The sequence below is a fragment of the Dendrobates tinctorius genome, unplaced genomic scaffold, assembly GCF_039654945.1.
Source record: "Dendrobates tinctorius isolate UK_male_01 unplaced genomic scaffold, ASM3965494v1 ptg000265l, whole genome shotgun sequence".
Classification (NCBI taxonomy): Eukaryota; Metazoa; Chordata; class Amphibia; order Anura; family Dendrobatidae; genus Dendrobates; species Dendrobates tinctorius.
Genome location: NW_027361932.1, coordinates 17,047,004 through 17,070,522, shown reverse-complemented (window position 1 = coordinate 17,070,522; position 23,519 = coordinate 17,047,004). Strand labels below are relative to the sequence as shown.

Sequence of the window (23,519 nt, the reverse complement as noted above, 5' to 3'; positions counted from 1 at the left end):
AATCACAGGCAGGGTAGCGTGATCTGAGGCAGGACTAGTCTGAGGAAAAAGTTGCTCCATTGGACTAGTCCCGCTTTGTTTGCATATGCGACATTGCAGTCTAAAATTTAATTTTAAATTATTTCATTTTCATTAAAAACCTTGTTAGAATAATGAAATATGCATATAAGCAGGTATAGTATAGACAGTCATTAGACCTGATTGGTCTCTTTGAGGCAGGAAACAAGTTTTATGCTATTGCTTACCTTTTATACAGCCATCTTTGTCTCCTTTTTCCATTAAGAGGTATGGTGGGGACTCTGGAAAGAGTGGCAAAGTGACTATCTGAGCAAGTGCCCAGAACCCACTAAAAGCTAATAGAAGAGGCCACTGAGACTCAATCCCTAGGATCTCCCTGGGGTAATGACAAAATGTAAGCAGGTCAGACTTTCTATTAGGCATTTCAATAACACTATGAAAGTGATAAAGATAATTAAAATGTAAGAGCCAAACGTTAACATACAGTTGTTCACTGTTTGGTAGACAAGCCAGAAGGTGACAAATGGTCAGTCTAATACTCACCTGAGCCCTAAAATTTGCCCAGTCAATTTGCCAGTTGTCACAAATATGGATATACTGGTGTTAGTAAATCCGCGCAGTTTCTTGTCTGCAATCTCTCCTGCATACTGAGAGTGGATGTTGAGTCCAAATCCTGAAGTATTTGTATACATATATTTATCATTCATACATTAGATTTATCTTGGCGTAGATATACACACCAAAGTACCAGCACAAAGTCATACCTGCATTAATGCCATACAGAAAGCGGGCGATCAGAATCATCTCAAAAGATCTGGCGGTGGCACTAAGCCCCATCAATAGTGCTGCAGTTATGGGGATCATGTTGCTGTACAGCTGGCATCTTTTCCTGTAATAAGTGAGGTATGGATAATTATGTAGTTTAGTAAAGTCTTCTTTTTAGCCCAGATTGTCTGTGTACAGTGATGTTTGCAGCCAATCCGCTGAGACTGCTGATGCTAGTGACTGGCTGCAGATGTGATGTGCCGTATATGAGCCTTGACATCCGCAGCCATTGTCAGTGGTATACCAGTGAGGCTCTCAATTAACTTGGACGACCCAGTTAAGTAACATTTACTTTGGCCAATAATTGAAAAGCTTCCCAATCCATCCTGATTATTGACACATCTAAGCATAGCGGCAATCTGTCAATAAAAGAGTAAAACACTTGTTCTTCAACATATCACATTTTATGAGGCCTAAAAGAAAATTGTCAGCGCCACATGTAAACAGAAGATATGGTGCCAACAATATGCAAACTGCATGATCTTATTAAAAATCATTTGCCCCATAGAGTTTGCAGTGACTCATGTAAAAGGGTCTTTAAAGGAGCTCTAATCTGTGCTTGTTATGGGTAGTAATCTCATTTTTTCCTGATGACTTTGGCAAAGTGAATAAAGGAGAGTGAGATGTGATTTTGATGTCTTTACCATAAATGTATTCTGAAATAGATACTTACTTCCCATATTTAGAAGCTAAATATCCAGATCCCAGAGAGCCCAACAGTCCTCCAATGCAGTAACTTGATACAATAAAAGACCAAAGCAATCTTAAGCTGTTGTCAGTAATTGGTAGGTAGTAGCGATGTATCCATGTGTCATTGATAAACCTCTTTACAAACTGGAAGAGAATTACTAAGCAGTTATTAAAATGTACATGCACTTGGCTTACTTACAAGTTTTTCTATATCACTAATCCTAGACACTGGTAATTTTACTGCTATGCATCAAAATTCATTGTAGATCCTTCATTGGTGTAATGAAAGGTTGTTTTCTTAGTATTTTATTTTCTAAATAATATTATAGAATCAGACCTTACTTTTATTACATTGTGTAAGAAAGTGCCGCATTACGCACCTTAATGATACCAATACTTTCTTACTCACTGCTATACAACATATGAATATCCCTATTAAAAATGTAGCACTGTTATTCACAATTCATATATGTACAGTTGTGTACAAAAGTTTTGAGAATGACATAATTTTGGCCTTCACAAAACTTGCTGCTTTAGATTTTATAGTGGCAACTTGCATTAATTCTCTAGTAATCAGATGAATTGCCAAAAAATATTGCAAAGAAATCTAGATGTAGGGAACAGAGTGCACAGTTGGGTGATACCCCAGGGAGGAAGCGTGGGTAAGAGCTTGGTTAATGCTCAACTGGTGGAGTTGTGACAGGCACAACTCCTATGTAGGTGTGAGGAGGCCAGGGTGGTAGTCGTGGAGCGGTGCTGTTGCATTCCCACACCCTGGCACCCCACAAAGTAAACAAAGTAGAACACTTTAGATTCTAGGGTTCCTTCTGCTTCAGCCATCCAGCTCCAGATTCCCGGTTCTCACTAACAACTCCAGAATCTATGTACATGCTTAACAGTTCAACTTTACTTAGAAACAGGATTCTTGTTACAGATGCCGCACAGTTATCATGCAATGACATTCCCGGAGCTTTTCCTGTCTTCCCCGGCAATCTCTGCCTCTCTCGGCAATCTCTGTCCCATCTGACAATCTCTGTCTCTCCCAGCAATCTCTGCCTCGCTGGACAATCTCTGTCTCGCCTGGCAATCTCTGCCTTTCTGGACAATCTCTGTCCTGTCTGACAATCTCTGTCTCTCGGCAATCTCTGACCCTTCTGCGACATCTGTGCCTTTAGGTCCACCAGCTTCCTCCCATTCCCCTTGTCTGGTTTCAATAGGAAAAGGTAAAAGGCTTGCCATCTCAGCTCTGCCTAATCCCAGCCATAATAAAGAAAACTTGGCACTCAACTTCTAGAATATTTTTTTGGATTTTTTAATGCAGCCAGAAAATAATATAGACGTTTCGGCCTCACTGGCCTTCATCAGTAACAGACTGCAGTATAGTAGTTAATCGCATTCTGTGAGATAATAGGAGTGACACCATAGTCACTTTAAGAGTGGCTGGTCATGCACTACGCGCTGGGCATGGAGCCTGTATCAAATAGTACCTGGGTGTGTGGGGGTGCCTGCGTGCAGTCATCAGCGACGCAGTATCCACCGCTGTGGTAGATACCGCGTCGCTGATGACTGCACACCGGCACCCCCAGTGAAGGCCAGTGAGGCCGAAACATCTATATTATTTTCTAGCTGCATTAAAAAATCCAAAAAAAATTCTAGAAGTTGAGTGCCAAGTTTTCTTTATTATACATGTATGGTGTGGGGCCCTACTTGAGCACCTTCTGAAGATGTGCATACGGTGTTTTTCCTTCAATCCCAGCCATAGCTCCGGATCCTCCTTGGAATGGATGCCGTATAAGTTGGTGGCCACTTGCATGCTGCCCAGCCTGGGGTTCCTTCTTACCTTAGCAATTTCACCCCCACGGCTATCTGACTGTCCTCTTTCACTGCTGCATCACTACTTTCCTCCAACCAGGAAGTCTCATCATGATCACTCTATCACACTGTTCTGCACTACACTCATTTGTAACTCCTCCCAGCCTGGAAAACCCCTTATGCTTACTATGCTTTGTCTAACACTCTCTATCTCTAGTATGCCCCCACTATTCCTATACTACTGCTACCCTTCTATTCTATCTTCTATCCATGATCCTATACACAATACATGTAAAGTAATTGTTTAAGATTACTGTACTTGTATGTATTATGTATACCCCTCCTCACATGTAAAGCGCCATGGAATAAATGGCGCTATAATAATAAATAATAATAATAATAATACACATTACAGTAACAATAAATTAATACATTAACATTTATAAACTCTATGGAACCGCATGTATTTAATGTGAACACTGTTCAAAGAGGAGGCGGCATATGGCGGCCTCTGTCACCCCCTTACATAGGCATGAAGAAAAACACCTGCTGCCCCTTGGCGGGTGGACAAATCCTCCAGGAGATATTGGATGCAGTTGGATGAAACATGTTAAGTGGGCTGTGATGCTGGATTAAATTGATACTTCATTGATGAGAAGATATTCTGTTTATTCTCAATGCATTTCAACACTATACCAGTGTCTTTAGCAAGTGAAAAAGCCAAATGTATTTGTTTGTTTTTCCAATTGGTAAAGACGGCGTTAAAACACATTATGAATTAAAAAATGTCTTATTATTATTATTGTTGAAGAATTAATTTACTAGAGCAGCGAAACTCACCTAATATGTTCGATGTAGCTAGATCCCAAAAAATTGCAAAGTCATTCCATGACATGAAAATTAAGTTAAATAACACATATTGGCTTAGTATAAGAAGTAGAATAAAAAGTGAGCATTACTATGAGCCCTGTGTGTGGGGTTGCTTTTCGTGCAGGGAAGTGGGCACACTCACAATTTTGCCCAAGAACACTTACATGAATAAAGAATGGTGTCTAAACATCCTCCAAGAGCAACTTCTCCCAAAGAGCCAACAGCAATTGGTCATGAACAGTGCTTTTTTCCAGTATGATGGAGACCATGTCACAATGGAAAAGTGATAATAACTAAATAGCTCACTGAACAAAACATTCAGGATTGAGAGTCCTCAGTAGTTGATACCTTTTAATGGCTAACTGAAAAGATGGTAACACATTGCAAGCTTTCGAGACTACTCAGGTCTCTTCATCAGGCTAGACTAATACAAAATCTGAAGTCACATATTTATGCACAATACAGCCTAGAAAAAATGCAATGGATAAGACAAGTGACGTGAAGCAGAACTATCAATATGGGAGAGGGAGAAACATAAATATAAACATTGGACCAGTTCATAGATAAGGAGTCCGGATGTTTTATGGTCCTCTGATTGGGGTCTAGTTCTGTGTTGTGATGCCCCCACAAGGTTTTAAAAGGAAATTCCTTAATTGATGTAAAAAGACATAAATCCATGCGACACATTCATTCCAGCACTGAGAGTGTCAAAGGTCGTCATAAATTTGTACTCCCAAACTCGTCTCTCTCTTTGAGAATTGAAGTTACCTTTCAATACCAGTAATTTCATATCCACGTTGTTGTGATCAGGGATACAGAAATGTTTTGCCACAGGTAGATCCATTATTTTTTCTCTTATTGTGTGACGATGAGCATTCATCCTTGTTCTAAGCTTTTGCCCTGTCTCCCCCACATACAGACCCCCAGTTGGACATTTAGTACAAATAATTAAGTACACCACATTAGATGTAATGCAGGTGAAAGTACCTGGGATCTTGTAGTCCTGATGTGAGTTGGGGATCTTTATCTTGTCCGTGGTCATTATAAATGGACAGGTTTTACATTTTTTCTGGTTGCAAGGAAAGGTTCCTGCAGCTGTTGGAGAGGACAGGGAGCTTCTGACAATGATGCTTCTTAAATTTGGGGGCTGCCTAAAACACAGCAGTGGGGGGTCTGGAAAAATGGATTTTAATCGGGCATCTTTTTGTAGTAAAGGTTGTAATTTCCGTGCAGCTCCCCTTAGCACCTCCAGATTTGGGTTGTAGGTGACTACTAGAGGCACTCGGTTATTTTCTTCTTTAGCTTTGTAATGTAGCAGGTGATTCCTTGACAACCTGGTGGCTCTTGTAATTTGGTTTATATTTATGTTTCTCCCTCTCCCATATTGATAGTCCTGCTTCACGTCACTTGTCTTATCTATTGCATTTTTTCTAGGCTGTATTGTGCATAAATATGTGACTTCAGATTTTGTATTAGTATAACCTGATGAAGAGACCTGAGTAGTCTCGAAAGCTTGCAATGTGTTACCATCTTTTCAGTTAGCCATTAAAAGGTATCAACCACTGAGGACTCTCAATCCTGAATATTTTTCTATCTACTGGCTAACACTGTACAAAGATATACATCTTTCCTGAACAAAACATTGACATTTTAAGTCCATGGTAAGGTAACTTCAGGATCTCAATCCTCAAAAAGCGGGTTGACAAATAAAAATACAGAAATTGTGAGAAGAATAATTTTTATTTATATAGCGCTAACATATTCCGCAGCACCTTACAATTAATCAGGGACATGTACCAACAATATAAACAATACAATGTAACATATTTCAAAAGTTACAGAAGGAGTGAGGACCCTGCTTTCAACTTACAATCTATGGGATAAACTCCAAGGACTGATTAGAAAAGAATGTGTTGCCATCAGACAGGATTAGTCCCAGAGTTCCTTACACTTGCCAGTCCTACTCTAACATGAAAACCTCAAAAAGAGGAAAAAAATCCTCCAAAAAATTCAGCTACAAACCAGACAGGTCTAAATGCATCTGCACTAATCCAGGGTGCAGCGGACCCAAGTAAAATGGCAGCTGCACAGGTGCATAAATACCAAATTAAACAGCCAGCCTACAATCAGGGATTGGCCGTGTGGTACACCAGTGCAGAAGAAATAATCCGTATGTGGCAATGTTCACACAGGGAATGCAGGGCTTCTGGTTCACAACCTCTTAGTAACACCATATAGGGGGGGCTGCCCAGTGCCAACTAGAATGCATCCCGTGTGAACAGAGGCCACAGTTTACAGAACCATTTGGGCCCAACTGCACCCTGAAAGAAACATAAAAAGTGCACAAAAAACATATCAATATATGTAAGGTATCTGAATTTTTTGAAGGATTTTTTTCTCTTTTTGAGGATTAGTCCAAGAAGCTGATATCTGGCATTTCAGGGCTAATTGCATAAGTATTGGAGAATTAGGGTGGACACTGAAAATATTCTCTTCTCTTTGCCTAAACTTGATTTATTTGTCAGTACAAGTAAAAAAAGACTTATAATATGTTTAGAATTGTACTTAAGTAACCATACAAACATCTGACTAAAAGATCTAAAACACCGACACAGCAAAACTTTGTGAGAAATAAAATTTGTTGTGATCCCCAAACTTTTAGCAGCGTGTATGTGTGTATATACCATTGCCCACCAGTGGAATCTTAATTTGTGTGGTTTATTCAATTCATCATTGAATCAATATAAAATTGTTGGTGCCCTTCTATTAAAGTAAGAAAAGTCTACATTGGTCACTGAAATTACTTGAAACTGACAAAAGTAATTATCAATTTAAATTTACTGAATATCAAAATCAGACATTGCTTTTCAATTGTAGTTCATCAGTTAATAAAAAAAATATTTGACCATAGGGACTATTTAAACTAAGGTGTGTCCTGTCATTAGTAGAGCTGGGCAAACCTGAACAGTAATGTTTAGCATCCGTATTGAACACCTAGTGTTCGGACACGGACACCGAAAATGGACTTCACCGTGTTACTGTTCGAGTTCAGCTGCCAACACACTGGGTGTGTGCCACGCTGTCATGTGCATGACAGCGTGGCAAACACCGCTTCTGATCAGTGGTAAAATCATCACCACCAGGCAGACAGACGCGATACCCACGCTGTCAAAAGACAGCGTGAGCGCGTAGCTGTGATTGGAGGTGTAAAGTTTACTGCTGTCAGCTGATGAAACTACTGCTCACATCAGCCGATGCTGTCTCTAATAACAGCGAGAGCAGGGAGTATTCATCAGCTGGCTCTTGCACTGTAAATAAATAATTTAAATGAAAAAACGGTGTGAGTTCCCCTGTATATTTGATAACCAGCTAGGCAAAACTCACAGCTGGAGGCTGCAACCCTCAGCTGTCAGCTTCAGCAAGGCTGGTTATCAAGAATAGATGGGTTTAAATAAACAATTAAAAAAAAGCGTGGGGTCCATCCCATTTTTGACAACCAGCCAAGCTACAGCAGGCAGCTGGGGGCTGGTATTCTCAGGCTGGTAAGTGGCGAAGGATATTGCCCCCCTCAACCTAAAAATAACAGCCCACAGCCGCCCGGAAAAGTTGCATCTATTAGATGTGCCAATTCTGGTGTTTTGCTTGGCTTTTCCCACTTGCTCTGTAGCAGTGGCAAGTGGGGTTCATATTTGGGGGGTTGATGTCACGTTTGTATTGTCAGGTGACATCAAGCCAATGGATTAGTAATAAAGAGGCGTCTATACGTCACCTATCCATTACTAATCCTTTAGTTATATAGTAAATAAAGATGCAGCCAGAGTAAAGTACCGTATTTACTCGAGTATAAGCCGAGATTTTCAACCCATTTTTTTTAAGATGAAAGCGCCCCCCTCTCGGCTTATACTCGAGTCATTGTCCCAGGGGGTCGGCGGGGGAGGGAGAGCGCGGCTTTCAGATCATACTCACCCCCTCCTGGTGCGGTCTGTGTACTTCCCTGCTTCTCAGATTGTCTCTGGCACTGCAGCTCTTCCTGTGTTCAGCGGTCACGTAGTAGTGCTCATTAAAGTAATGAATATGTGCATATTCATTACTTTAATGAGTGGTACCACGTGACCGCTGAACACTGGAAGGAGCTGCTGGCGTCGGAGACCATTGGAGAAGCAGGGACTGCAGAGACCATGCCAGAAGGGGGTGAGTATGATGGGGAGGACTGGGAGAGCCATGTGATATTCACCAGTCCCCGTACCACCACCGAACGCCGCTCTGTCTTCCGCGTCCTCTGGCTGTGAAGTTCAGGCCGTAGGTGAGATGACGTGGTTAGTGCGTGCCCTCTGCCTGAACAGTCACTGCATAGACATGGAAGACAGAGCAGCGTGTGGTGATGGAACGGGGACAGGTGAATATCCCAGGTGTCAGGGGCCTGAGCCAGCGGCGACACCAGCACCTGGCCCCCATAGTGCGCCGGTGTCCCCGCCTTCTCAGGACACCGGCACCTGGCCCCCAGCGACGACAGGTGAGTATGTCTTTTTTTTAATCGCAGCAGCATATGGGGCATATATATCTGTGGAGCATCTTATGAGGCCATCAACCTTTATGGAGCATTGTATGGGGCATCATATGGGGCCATCAACTTTTATGGAGCAGCATATGGGGAATATATATCTATGGAGCATCTTATGGGGCCATCAACCTTTATGGAGCAGCATATGGGGCATATATATCTATTGGCCATCTTATGGGGCCTTCAACCTTTATGGAGCAGCATATGGAGCAAATATATCTATGGAGCATCTTATGGGGCCATCAACCTTTATGGAGCAGCATATGGGGCATAAATATCTATGGAGCATCTTATGGGGCCATCAACCTTACCTTTATGGAGCAGAATATGGGGTATATTGTTCTATGGAGCATCTTATGGGGCCACCATTAACCTTTGGGCAGCATTATATGGGGCATATATTAATATGGAGCATGTTATGGGGCCACCATTCACACTTCTGCAGCATTATATGGGACATATTTTTTGTTTGAAGCATCTTATGGGGCCCATCATGAACTTTATGGAGCATTATATGGGGCTCCTGATTCAATATGGATATTCAAAAACATTTAACCTACTGATGCCTCAATTAATTTTACTTTTATTGGTATCTATTTTTATTTTTGAAACTTACCAGTAGCTGCTGCATTTCCCACCCTAGGCTGATACTCGAGTCAATAAGTTTTCCCAGTTTTTTGTGGCAAAATTAGGGGCCTCGGCTTATACTCGAGTATATACGGTATTTTATTTGAAAGAAAACAAAACACACTTTTACTTATTTATATAAAAATAGCAAACACAGTTATACTCATCTAACGCCTAATTCCACTGAATTCCTTGTCTCCTGTAATAAAACAAAAATAAAGAAAATAAAAAACAACAATATCCCTCACCTCGTGTCGTTCTGTCCCATGCTGTAATCCATGTCTGGGGGATAAAGAGTTTTCAACCTGGATGGTGCCAAGGTGCGGCCGTCCAGGCTGAGAACCACTGGTGCTAGTGGGGATCTCATGCAGTTCAGCCCGGCTGGGAACACAGTGACCGGCAGTAACCTCTTCGTCACTGCTAGTTACTGAGGCTGTGCTCGCAGCTGCTCTTTCCCCAGTGATTCTCAACTTGGTCGGACGCATCTTGGCACACTCCAGGTTGAAAACTATTTATTCCCCAAACATGGATTATGGCATGGGACAAAACAACAGACAGGTAAGGGATATGGTTGTTTTAAATTTTTATTTTATTACAGAAGATGATGGCTCAGGGGAAATGGGCGTGAGGTGAGTATAACTGCGATTGATATTTTTGAATAGAAACGGAAAAGTGTTTTGTTTTATTTCAAATAAAATTGTGTCTTTATTTACAATACAGCTATAGGATTAGTAATGGATAGATGTCTTATAAACACCTCTCCATTACTAACCCCTGGGCTTGATGTCACCAGACAATACAAAGGTGACATCAGTCCCACTAATATGAACCCCACTTACCACCCCTACAAGGCAAGTGGGAATATCCAGGCAAAGAGCCAGAATTGGCGCATCTAATAGATGTGCCTTTTCTGGGCAGTTGCGGGCTGCTATTTTTAGGTTGGCAGGGGTAAATACCAGCCTAAGAAAAATTGGGGGGACCCCATGCCGTTTTTTAGATTATTAAATTATTATTATCTGTAGCAGTGTTTGCCATGCTGTCAACCCAAACAGTAACACGGATGTCCGGTTTCAGTGTCTGTGCCAAAACAGTAGGTGTTCTGTAAGGATGCCAAACTTTACTGTTCCGGTTCATTCATCTCCAGTTGGGTCTGTTTTTCTGCATCTGGCACAGGTTGTCTTGAATATGTGCAGGGCACAATTAAATTTTGAGACTATCAAGGTATTCTGTAGCAAAATGTGCTACCTAGTGTCAGAAAGCTTGGTCTGAGTCGTCGTGAGTCCTCCAACAGCATAATTACCCATAACACAATGCTAAAAACATCAAAGAATGGCTAAGAGCAAAAGATTTTTGTCCAGGCCATTTTCCTTATTTTTTTTTCTATAGAGCCACAATTCATAAGTAATGTCTGATTTTTATTAGTTGATATTCAATAAATTTATGTTGAAAATTACTTTATCAGTTTCAGTTTAATTATGGTGATCATTGTGAGTTTTTCTTACTTTAGCAGAAGGGTGCCAACAGTTTTTTCTCCATGTGTGTGTGTGTTAGACTCTCAGTGATAGAATTGTAGCCAGAGCAGATGACAAATATTATTACAAATATCTTCAAACTGACAAATGTTGTAACTGTTAAGTAACAATCAATGCAATATTCAATTTGATGGTAGAATTTATGCTAATAACACCATGTCAGATACATTTAGAAATAGAAAATTAAGTTTATGTCTCTCATCTCATAACAGATGTGCAAAATTCCTAAATGTCCCAATGGGAAAGATACCAATTTACATAAATATCTCCACTTAGTTATTGTCACGATTCCACTCATCAGTGTGTCTGGGATGCAGTTACTAATGGCTCAGCTATCCAATCTGGTACAGGGGTGTGTTGAAGCTGTCAGTACTTTCATTGACAGCTCAGTTGTCCAGTCTGGTGCAGGGGTGTGCTGAACTGTCGATGTTTTGATTGACAGCTCAGCAATCCAATCTGAGATTGGGAGGTGCTGGCTGACTCCAGGTGTTCATTGTCCCAGGTGATTACCAGGCTAATTAACTGGGCTGTTAGTCCCAGACCATTACCAGACATAACATTCAGCTTTTGTGTGGTTTGTCTCTCTGTGCCTTGTGTTCTGTTTGTTGATCTTTTATTACCTGACCTTGGACCTTGTTCTAACCATCTGTCTGTTTAATCCCTTTGCTCTGATCTGCAATTTTCCTGGTATTTTTGCCTCGAATCATTACTTGACTACGTCATTGTCTCTTCCTTCTGTTTATTATGTACCCTCCTGGCTTTTGACCTTGGACTCCTTGATTATGCCGTCTTATGGCTTGTTCGTGAAAAGTGACTCAGCGTCACAGTTATTAGGAAAAGCCTGCGCTCATAATTGTGAAATTTTGTACACAGGTATCATGTTCTCAGTTTTTCTATGGTGAGAATTTACCTAAAATGCACTAAATTAAAGCAGCGAAATAGCCACTGTGGGTTTGGAGATACAAGGCAATACTTGTCAAAAGACTGGTTGGAATACATGGTTCTGTATCTGGTAGACTTTTAGACACTGCACACAAACCATGTGCATCATGAAATGGGTGCATCTTTTCCATGCAATGGGTGAAATTTTAATCCTATATCTGTATCAAAATTTGGGACTGGAAACATCCACATGATGTGAAAAATTTTTTTTTACATTAACTTTAAAATTACACCATAGCTAAAAGATTAAATATATTTTTGTATTACTTAATGGGATTCTTTCTCCAGGTATAGTGTTTTGCATTTACTATGTTCACCTCAAGGTGAAAATCTAGGTGCATCTACAGCTGAAGTGATTCAAACAGTTATTCTCAGTGATGAAGCGGTATTACATACTGACCTGAGAAGGAGAGTTCATGATGGATATTTGAAATCCATATTGAAAAGATCCTCCAATTCCCAATACAAAGATCAACATGAATAGCCCGCGATATTGAACCTGAAAACACAATGAAAGCGTAAAATATGATTATGTTGATGTGGTTCGTGAACAAGGCATAAGGATAAATATATATTTACATAAGGCATATTACTTCATATATTAATAGCCGAGCAATGACATTGTCATTCACTGAAAGCAAGACCACTGTGTTTGTGCTGTTCATCCTTGTGTTTTCATTGCGCAGATGGGAGTAGGCTGCTACCAAACATTTCTGGCGGTGACTTCTCTCCCAGGAAAAAGGAAACTTCTAGTGTTAAAATTAAACAAGTCAAATCATACTTGTCTCAGCTTTTGTTGTAGGAAATTTGAGAGGTCATAATACATATTAGATGGCATACGGCCCCCCGAGGAAGCCCTTGTGTGCGAAACGCGTAGGGGCGGTGGCGGGACCCCGGGACTAACCACTATGGGTAAGAAATAGTTATTTTTTTATATGTACTGACGGTTGAATTTTGGGGAGCTTCGCAATATACTGTGGGATTTATAAGGTTGGTTACTGAGCAGTGCAAATGGCATATAAAGGCAATTACCCCAGTCAGGGCATTATTTGTATTTACTTTGACACATAGTTTTTGACTATATGCCCATTTTTGGACTTGGGGTCACCTATTTCTCCTGTAAACCCCTTTTGCTAGCCCCCATTCACCTGATTACTATATCTTACCGGGTGTTCTGGCCATGTTGTCTTTCACCAATGTACCGACTCATATTTTGTAATTACTGATATTTTAATGCTTTAATAGTCTAATAAAAATTTTGATATTTTTGCACAAGATATTATTCTGTGTGTATTTCATGATGTAGTTCTTACTTATTGGGCATTTTCTGAACTCAATTGTGTCTCTGTTGTATGCCTTTATATCGAGTTGCCCACTTCCCTTGGACTTAAGTCCATTTGTGATTAAATTTAGGCATGATTTTCTATATTCAATTAGATGGAGACCTAGTCTCACTAAAAATAGTATGTTTGGATGACTTTTTATTAATATGCATGGTGACTATTAGAGCTCATTCACATGATACTCGCCCATTGTAGTCTATGGGTGGCAAAAAAAGTCGGATCCCATATGGATCATCCATGTTGCATTAGACTTTTTCCAACTTTCTTTTTATAAAAATCGGATGATTTTTCATAGAATCATAGAATGGTAGCGTTGGAAGGGACCTCCTGGGCCATCTGGTCCAACCCCCTGCTCAAAGCAGGATTCACTAAATTATCCCAGACAGATGTCTGTCCAGCCTCTGTTTGAAGACTTCCATTGAAGGAGAACTCACCACCTCTCGTGGCAGTCTGTTCCACTCATTGATCACTCTAACTGTCAAAAAGTTTTGTTCTAATATCTAATCTGTGTCTCCTCTCATACGCTCCTTTGAACCAGGCATAAGCATGAGTAAATCTTATACTGTATCTACAGAAGACAATGGCAACCTTTTGAGTAAATTATGACCAGATTTAGATGAGGATATGAAAAATGCTTCAATTTTCATCTAGAAAAAAATGGCGATTATAATCTGTGTGCCATTCTGAACAGCCCTATTGAATAACATTGGTTTGCTGTCTATAATAACACTGACAGTACACGACCATATGATTTGCTGGAGTGAATGAGTCCTAAAGCTGAACCTTGAATGGTTATGTTGGCAAATGCTTCCCTCTTGCTTTTAATCCAGTTTTGATAAATCTTTCCCATCATCCACGGCACCTGTCTAGTCTCTTCAATAATAAATTACGTTTTGCCAGCAGTCGTGCTCTATAGCTTTACATCAGTCCTAATGAGAATGAATACTTACCAATTCCTTCATCCATGATGACATTTTGGAAGGACTGTGTGAGCTCTATTCCTTGTGTTGTCTCTGAGTACTGCAGGGTTTATAAGAAGTTGCTGGTCAAAGAGTTGAATGAAGTTAAATTTTTACATACCATGGTGACCTTTGGATTAGATATTTCAGGCTAAGATTTGGGACGTGATTTATTTATTTTTTTTCATGACTTGCAGTTTCATCATGTGCTGCATATTTTTAATGTATAGAAGAACAAGGGGATATATAATAATAACAAGATAAATTGTATATGATACTAGTAAAATAGCTGCTAATATATATATATAAATACCACTTGAAACGATGGAGTGCAGACCATCCGAATAAATTAGCAAAAAAAGGCCGGCAGAATAAAAGCACAAAATGTATAGTAAAAGTGCCTTTGTTTAGTATGGCAAACACATATGCAATACATAAAAATACATTTATATAAATAATTACACACAAAAATCTGAAAAGAAAAATGAAAAAATAGAAAATAAAAAATAAAATATGCACAACCGCTATTAATAATTTATAAAGCTCAATTATATATCACAGCAATTGTCACCTACTAGCCATAGTATATAAAAAATGGTAAAAATATGAAATATATGAGCGATATAGTAATAAGCGATAAGTAATAATAAATATATACCACCAGATATGGCCTCAATAAGACATAAAAATAATTAATAATAATAAATCCACAAGGGGCCAATCTAAGTTGACTGTAACAAGTATGGAATATTGAAAATATATATAGACCTAAATTAATAAACTGCTCTATGCCATGAATAGATCCAAGTTACCAATAAATCAAGGAAAGTGCTGAGCTACATATAATCTGTGGAATACAAAGCAACAATAAATAGGTGTACCTGAGCGTGGTAATAATGGTATGTGTAGAACACACCCCAGCATTAGCACCGGTCCCTGTTGTAAACTAGTAAACCCCTTGTGATGGATTGCAGCGGGGGAACTGACTGAACGGTGGAGAAGTATGGATATTGTTGGTTTTTTATTTTAGTTTTTTTTACAGGACAACAAGGGATTCTTTTGGATTGGCAGCATAATAAATTTTGTCAAAATCTTGGTGTCATTATTTCATTAAAAGAATTTGTAATTAATGTGTGTCTTTTTTAACCCTTTACTACTATAGGATTAATAATGGATAGGTGTCTTATTGACACTTCTCCATTATTAAACCGGCTTAATGTCACCTTTCAATAGCAAGGTGACATTAACCCATTATTAACCCATGAGCCACCGCTAAAGGCAATGTGAATAGAGAGGCTAAGTGCCAGAAAAGGGGCATCTTATAGATGCCCCTTTTCTGGGGTGGCGGGGGGCAGATTTTTTAGCTGGGGGGCCAAAAACAATGGTCCCTCTCTAGGCTGTTAATATCTGCCCTCACTCACTGGCTTTCCCTCTCTGGCAGAGGAAATACCGCCAGAGCCCACACATTTTGACATTTTTTCAACGAATTTACCCCTTAATTTAACACCTACATGTCCCAAATTTTACACACATACATTTATCTAATTATTAGTCAAAGACATATAAAAAACTAAATGAAATTAAATAGTTTACTGTATGCAAACCATCTGTTATTTCATGTTGGGATTTGTCATGATTTTACAGAAGCCGGCAATTGATTTAGCGGCTATTAGGCTATGTAGAACTCTATGAACTATAAATATATATATGTGTGTGTCACAATGACATGTATATACCGGGTGAGTCATAAAGGACAGACGTTTTTAAACTAATCATAAAATCGTTAAATATTTATTAAATATAAATGTATTCACAGATTTGGTTACGTATACTAATAGCATTTGACAAATTCAAGTGTGGAAAACAACATCTGCCATGTGGTGGCCATTATCAGTGATGCATTTCCAAAGGCGTTCTTGGAAGTTGGCATCAACACGTTCCAACACAACTCTGTCGATTTGGGCAACATCCACTCGAATAGCTTCCTTCAGTTCTTGTAATGATCGAGGCTTAAGCTTGTATACACGTGATTTGAGGTGACCCCATAAGTAATAATCGCACATGGACAGGTCTGGGGACCTAGGAGGCCAATTAATATCGCCAAACCTGGAAATGATGCGACCAGGGAAGAGAGGGCGAAGAACGTTCATTGTTGCTCCGGCTGTGTGGGCCGTTGCCCCATCTTGTTGAAACCACACACTAGAGATGGGGATATGTTGCCGTCGTAACTCAGGAACAAAGAAGTTATTTATCATGGCAATATAACGTTGTGAGTTCACGGTAACAGTATTGCCATTATCGCCTTCGAAAAAGTACGGACCGATCACGCCATATTTGCCCATAGCGCACCACACCGTTACCTTAGGGCTGTGCAGCGGTCGTTCATGTAATTCTTTCGGATTTTCATAGGCCCAATAACGGCAGTTCTGCTGATTAACCATGCCATTGACATGGAAATGAGCTTCATCACTCATGAATAAAATAAGGTTGTCGTTTTGCTCAATAATTGCTTCCATCTCATGTGCGAACTTCAGTCGCGCTGCGTAATCCCCGCGCTCCAACTGTTGCACAATGGCCAATTTATAGGGGTGGAAATGCAGGTCTAAATGCAAAATACGCCTTACTGTACGATTACTGAGGGCAAGTTCTAAAGAATGTTTCCGAGCAGATCGACTCGGACTACGCAGCATGGCTTGCCTGACGCGTTCCACATTTTCAGGGGTACGTGCCGTTCGTGGAGCCCCCGGTGGTCGTTTGTTCATTAGTGTACCTCGTGTACGGAGTGCTTCAACCCAACGTAGGATAGTGTTACGAGCGGGAACAGCTTGATTTCTGTGAATATTGAAATGACGCCGAAACTCACGCTGAACGGCTGTGATACACTCATTATTCTTGACAAAACTGTCGTACGCAAAAACGCGATGTTCTATCGTCCACGGCACCATAGCTTAAACTGAAACTAAAATAAAAACGATGCTTTCACCTCACAAACATAACCCCGCCTCCCGCACATCTCTACCTCCACCTGGTGGTGAGTTATAGCCACTTCAAATACATCCGTCCTTTATATTTAACGATTTTATGATTAGTTTAAAAACGTCCGTCCTTTATGACTCACCCGGTATATACTGTATATATATATGTATTCTATGTGTCTATATCTATTCTTACGTTTGTGGTTTAAAACCTGTCATTGGGATCCATTATATGTCCATTTTGCAAGCCGCGAGAAAATCATGTCATACGGATGCTTACATGCGCAAAAATCGGATCCTAGCCTTGTCAACGGATGACATATGGATCACTGTTCAGGGGAACATTTCTGTGTATTTTGACTGTAAAATACGGACTGTATTTTTATACGTTGTGTCTGACTCCGGCCTTAGATGTATTTCTGTGATAATTTTGCTTGTGTGAACATACTGGAAACTTATTACATTTATTATTTTTTTATTTAAAAATATTATTTTGCGCTGAGTTAGTAACTTAGTTAAAGGGTTATTCCCAACATTAATCCCTTCACCCACAAGCCTGTTTTCACCTTTCTGACCAGACCAATTTTTTCAATTCTGACCAATGTCATTTTATGAGGTTATAACTCTGGAATGCTTCAACATATCACATTGATTCTGAGACTGTTTTGTGTGACATGTTGTACTTCATGTAAGTGGTAAATTTTGGTCGATATAATTTGCATTTATTTATGAAAATATGTAAAATTTGCCAAAAAAATAAACTTTTTAAATTTTGAAACTTTTAATTGTTATGCCCTTAACCCAGATAGTTATACCACACAAAATAGTTAATACATAACATTTACCAAATCTCTTCTATACATCAGCATTATTTTTTAAGCATATTTTTTTTTTAATTAGGAAGTTTGAAGGGTTAAAAACAATTTTTCCAACAAAATTTACAAAACCAAGTTATTTAGGGACCATATCCCATTTAATGTGACTTTGAGGGGCCTACATAAAGGAAAATACCCAAAAGTGACAATATTTTAAAAACTACACCCCTCAAAGTGCTCAAAGCCACATTCAAGATGTTTATTAACCTTTTAGGGATTTCACAGGAATGAAAGCAATGTAGAAGGAAAAAATTTGAAAATTTTACTTTTTCCCACAAAAATGTTGCTGTAGTCCCAAATTTTACATTTTCAAAAGGGTAACAGGAGAAAATGAGCCATACAATTTCTTAGGCATTTTTTCTGAGTACACAGATACCCCATATGTGGTGGAAAACTACTGTTTGAGAGCATGGCAGGGCTCAGAAGGGAAGAAGCACTATTTGGCTTCTGTAGCACAAAATTGGCTGGAATAGATAGTGGATGCCATGGTCACATTTGTAAAGCCCCTGATGTGCCTAAACAGTGGAAACCCCACATTTTGGAAACTACACCCTTCAAGCAATTAATCTACAGATGTGGTGAGCACCTTAAACCCACAGGTGCTTCATAGAATTTTAAAAAGTCACATTTTTCATTTTTACAAGGGTAATAGGAGAATATGGACCATACAATTTGTCGTGCAATTTCTCATGAGTACAACGATACCACATTTGTAGTGGAAAACTACTGTTTGAGCAGGGCTTGGAGGTAAAGAAGCACGAATTGAATTCTGGAACGCACTTTTGACTGGAATAGATTGCAGAAGCAATATCACATTTGAAGGGTCCCTAACATGTGTAGTGTGGCAGTGTTCACACTATGCAGTAATGAGGCAGTGACCCAGGAAAGTTCAATGCAAAATGTCTTTTAATGTCCAAAAACTCACAAATGAAAAGGCAAACTGATATCCTCCGGATCACAGCCAGGGCGTCAAGACAGTCCATATCTGAGACCGGTTCATGTGGGCAAGTGCACCACCGTGTCACCCTGAGGGGGCACCAGGTGTTTGCTTCCCTTGGCTCTATGTTACCTCACACAAGCCGGATGTTGCTGAGCCACCTGCTCTGCAGCTTGCAAACCAACACTGACACACCGAAACCTTTGCTGCTGGGTATTTAAAATGGAATCTGTGGTCATGAGCCACTTGTAAGACCTGGCTGGAGGGAGTGAACTGCCTCACTACTATCCTGTAGTTCACGCCAAAAATAAAAGCCCTTACCAGTTTTTCCTAAACATTGCCTTGGCCAAATAACTTGATCAGATCCATACTTTTATTTTGCACCTCATCCACAGCTATGCCAAGTGACTGCCATGCACTCCAGCGGCCTCAATAAGCTTCTATGCGCATACTGGGGGATACATATTGACCCTCGCATATGATCCCCCTCACTGCCTCACACATGCCAAAACAGCAGACACCCCCACAAGTGGCCCCATTTTGGAAGCTACACCTTTTGAGGAATTCATCTAGTGGTGTAGTGAGCATTTTTAACCCACAGGCAGTTCACAGAATTGTATGACATTGGGTTCAGTCAATGGAAAATTATTATTTTTCAATGTTGCTTTGGCCCAAGATTTTCAATTTTCATAAGCAATAATAGGAGAAAATTGTACAATTTGTTAAGCAATTTCTCTTAGGTACAATAATAACCCCCCAAATGTGGACATATTATGGTATTATGGTGTAAATTTTGTTGTTATGGTTTGCAGGTGCCATGCCACATTAACAGAGCCTCTGAGGTGCCAGAACAGCAGAACTCCCTCATAAGTGAACCCATTTTACCAAATACAACTCTCAATGAATTAATCTATGGGTGCAATGATCATATTGACACCACAGGTGTGTTACAGAATTTTATACGATTGGGCAGGGAGGAAAAATTAATTACGTTTTTGCCACAAAGAAAAATAGTTTTAGCCACAGATTTAACATTTTCACATTAGTAAAAGGGTTAAAATGGCACCAAAATTTCTGCTAAACATGGCAATACCAAGCATGTGACTGTACAGTACTGCTTAGCCAAACAGCGAGGATAGGGAGGGAAAAAGCGCTATTTGAGTCTTGGAGAACATATTATCATAGATTAGATTGTAAACTCCATATACAGAGCCCCTAACTCCCAGAAGAGCAGAATGCTCCTTCATCTAACCCCTCTGGAAATTTATCTACAGGTATAGTGACGTTTTTGACTCCATGGGTGTTTTACAAAACCAAGCATCAGTAGATGTTGCTGAGGAAAAATTGCACATTTCCCATTGTATTGCCCATACATTGTAGTGCCCATACATTGTGCCCAGCTCGTGTTTCTGGAGACATGGACTTTGTAAATTAAGCGGGCTGTCATTGCCTACAGAAATGCCAAACATATGGACACTAAATGGGGATTAGGCACACTGGGGCTCTGAAGGTAGGGGATCATTTGGATTTGGGAGTGTTAGGGTCGGCAGAACGCACCAGATATAAATAGGAGGTGCGTTCGCCGCCCGGGGTCCACCGTGCGGTAGGTGACAAGACCGCTGCTGAGTAATGGCGGATGCACCAAAAGGTGAGGTACTGCGCTCGGGTTAACGTCACCCGAACGCTAAGAGCGGCTCTGTTCACACACAGAGTCGCCAACACAATAGAGATGTAAGGCCCTGTTCGCTTCACAGGATACCCAACGAGTGACGTTGCAACCGCAGACGCCAAGGACGCTGCTACCGCAGCGCGGCAATAACTATGGCTGCTGAACGACGGCGCCGGAATGACCGAGCACCGTCGGACGCTAGTGTGCAGTGCAGGAGGCACAGTGGCGTGTAGCTTGCCACAATCTGGAGCTGACTACCCAACAATCTGTCACCATTCGTATTAACCGAGGGAAGGGGTTTCAAATGAGTCAGTCACCAGTCCATGCATCCATCACCATACACACACAGCATAATATGCTACACTAGCGCATGGCCGAGCCGCCATGCGGGCTTTTTATAGCCATGCGCTTCCGGGACCTTCCAGTACTATAGGAAGGACCAATCAGATCCGACATAGGACCTGCACATGTGACCCCTGCTTTCCACTGAGAGGACAAGTTGCGGGCATGCCCAGTAGCACGACATGAGGACTTAGCCTCTGGAGCAGTTCCCTGCAAAGCAGGTTGCGTCACCATTGCTGCACCAGAGGTGGAAGCAACATCCAGGCTCACAAAACGAGTCTGAGGGAAATGCCTGGCTAGCTGAGATTGCTGAGCAGGAGCCCGAGTGGTCGGAGGAGAATGGGAGACCGCAGGATGCAGTGCCAGGAATCCGGCGCCTAACAGGGAGCATAGACTTCACTGGATTTCCTTGGGGGTGAGGGGGCAAGGAGCCATAGTGATTTTCCAGAGCCTTTATGCTACCAGTAAAGTCATAGCCCCCTATATTTCCATTGACAGATGATGGACCTGAGTGGGGGCTTTTTCTGTGGATTGAGTTGAAGCTTTTATTTGGAACATTTTACATAACGTTTTGGATCACATCCTGTGCTCTACGCTGAGCACTTATATCAAGATTTCCATCTAAATCTCCGAATTATGTGATTCTGATGAAACCCTTGAGGGATCCATTCAATATAATGAGGCAGCAGAGTTACTCTGAACTCCGTCTGCCCACTGTTCAGGGGTGTACTTTTCAGAGGTGCAAGAAACTGGCCAACCGCACCTTTATGCATGCTTAAGAAAAAGAGGGACACCGCCAGATCATAGGCCAGACAGTGTTCATAGTGTCTCCATCTGCCCATTATAGGCAATTTTCCACTGAGGGTTCTGTCGGAATCATATATTTCAGAGATTTACACAGAAAACCCCAGTGTAAGCTCACAGCGTAGGATAAATGTGAGCCAAGCCTTATTGCGATCTTTGGGAGGCAGAATGAACAAATCGACAGCAGGTCAAGATATCGTTCTATTTATTTTTTACACTATTCCTCATGCAGTATAAGGCCTCTTTCACACGTCCATGTCTCTGGTACATGTGGTGAGTTTTCACACGTACCAGAGACACAAATGAATGGGTCTGTGCACATGTCAGTGTGTTTCCATGGACCGTGTGTCCGTGGGCAAAACACGCTGACATGTCCGTCTTTTACCAGCAGCATGGGCCGCAAAAGGTCCCACACACGTGCACACGGAGATGTAATCCATGTGACATGCATCGGCACTGGGAAAGAAGTGCTACAGTAAGCGCTGTTACCCGGCGACAGGTGCTGAAGACGACTCTCATCATTCTCCCCTGCTCTGCCGGTGATCGGAATGAGCAGAGGAGAATGATAACAGTTATATTAAAGTGAGAATGATGACAGCAGGTGGGGGCTTCTGGTCCTCTTAAGGGGGTTTTACACATAGCGATACCGCTATCAATATCGCTAAAACGTCACTGGTTTTGTGACGTTATAGCGATATTGCTAGCGATATCGCTATGTGTGATACTTACCTCCGACCGGCTCCTCCGCTGTCCATCGCTGATCGCGCAAGATCGGGCGGCTCCATTTCTCGTTGTCAGCTTCCTGCTTGGGCTTCCTGCTGTGACGACGAGCGACGCTGGACGCGGGCGGGAGGACGTCAGGATCGCTGTGTGTGAAAGGTGAGTATCATGCGCTGCGTCGCTGCTGCATTGCTGTGAGGTCTGCCTGTGTGAAAGCTCACCAGCGATCATTTAGCGATGCACCAGCGATCCTGACCAGGTTGTATCGCTGGTCGGATCGCTGGTGCATTGCTAAATGTAAAAGGGCCTTTACTCCCATCATCTGACACCTGGTGCCGCTATTAACAGTGACGATTCTCCCCGGTGGCCATCCGTGTGGTACTAATGCGGCACACGGTTGCCACACGTGTGCTGCACGTATTACACACACGGACACACGAGACATGGATATCTCCAGTACCGGTTTTTCCGATACCTGAAATATCAGGACGTGTGAAAGAGGCCTAAGTGAGTAGACCATTTTATTCGGATCGGTGTGATTACAGTGATACCAGATTTGTATTTTTTTTTTACGCTTTGCTGCTTTTACACAAAAACTATTTTATTGAAAAAATAATTGTTTTTGCATCGCTTTATTCTGGGAGCTATAAATTTTTTATATCTCAGCTGGGGGCAGCGCTGGGCCCTGCTTCATATGTTAAAAAGAATACTCCAAAAGAACATCCTTATTCCATTATTTGTAAAGTACATAGGTAATGCCTCATAAAGTCTCATTATATGGAGACGATTCTCATGTAGATTAAGTAAAAAAAGGAGAACATAGAATCCAAATCCATTTCAAGCAAATACATATTTATTTATCAATAGAAAGACACATATCAGAGATACAGGATAGTGAAAAATAAAATGGGAAATCACATAAACGGCCCGGAACTAGAAAAGACAAATTGACAGCCTGTGATAGGCATGAATGCCCAAACAAATCCTCCAGGGAAAAGTTGCAGAAGGCTATATAGTG

At 41.0% G+C, this 23,519-nt stretch overlaps 1 protein-coding gene across 1 annotated transcript in view; it reads right to left on the bottom strand.

The window, feature by feature from the left end:
• The window catches only part of LOC141069545 (solute carrier family 2, facilitated glucose transporter member 11-like), a 32,666-nt gene extending 18,596 nt beyond the window's left edge, over positions 1-14,070 (bottom strand). Inside the window, exons 1-7 of the mRNA XM_073559199.1 lie at positions 13,960-14,070; positions 12,471-12,626; positions 12,278-12,376; positions 1,517-1,677; positions 783-907; positions 562-691; positions 246-394 (exon numbers count right to left, since the gene is read on the bottom strand). Of these exons, the coding sequence (XP_073415300.1) occupies positions 246-394; positions 562-691; positions 783-907; positions 1,517-1,677; positions 12,278-12,376; positions 12,471-12,626; positions 13,960-14,070 (931 nt within the window). The remainder of the gene's footprint in view (positions 1-245; positions 395-561; positions 692-782; positions 908-1,516; positions 1,678-12,277; positions 12,377-12,470; positions 12,627-13,959) is intronic.
• Positions 14,071-23,519: the final 9,449 nt, after the last annotated feature.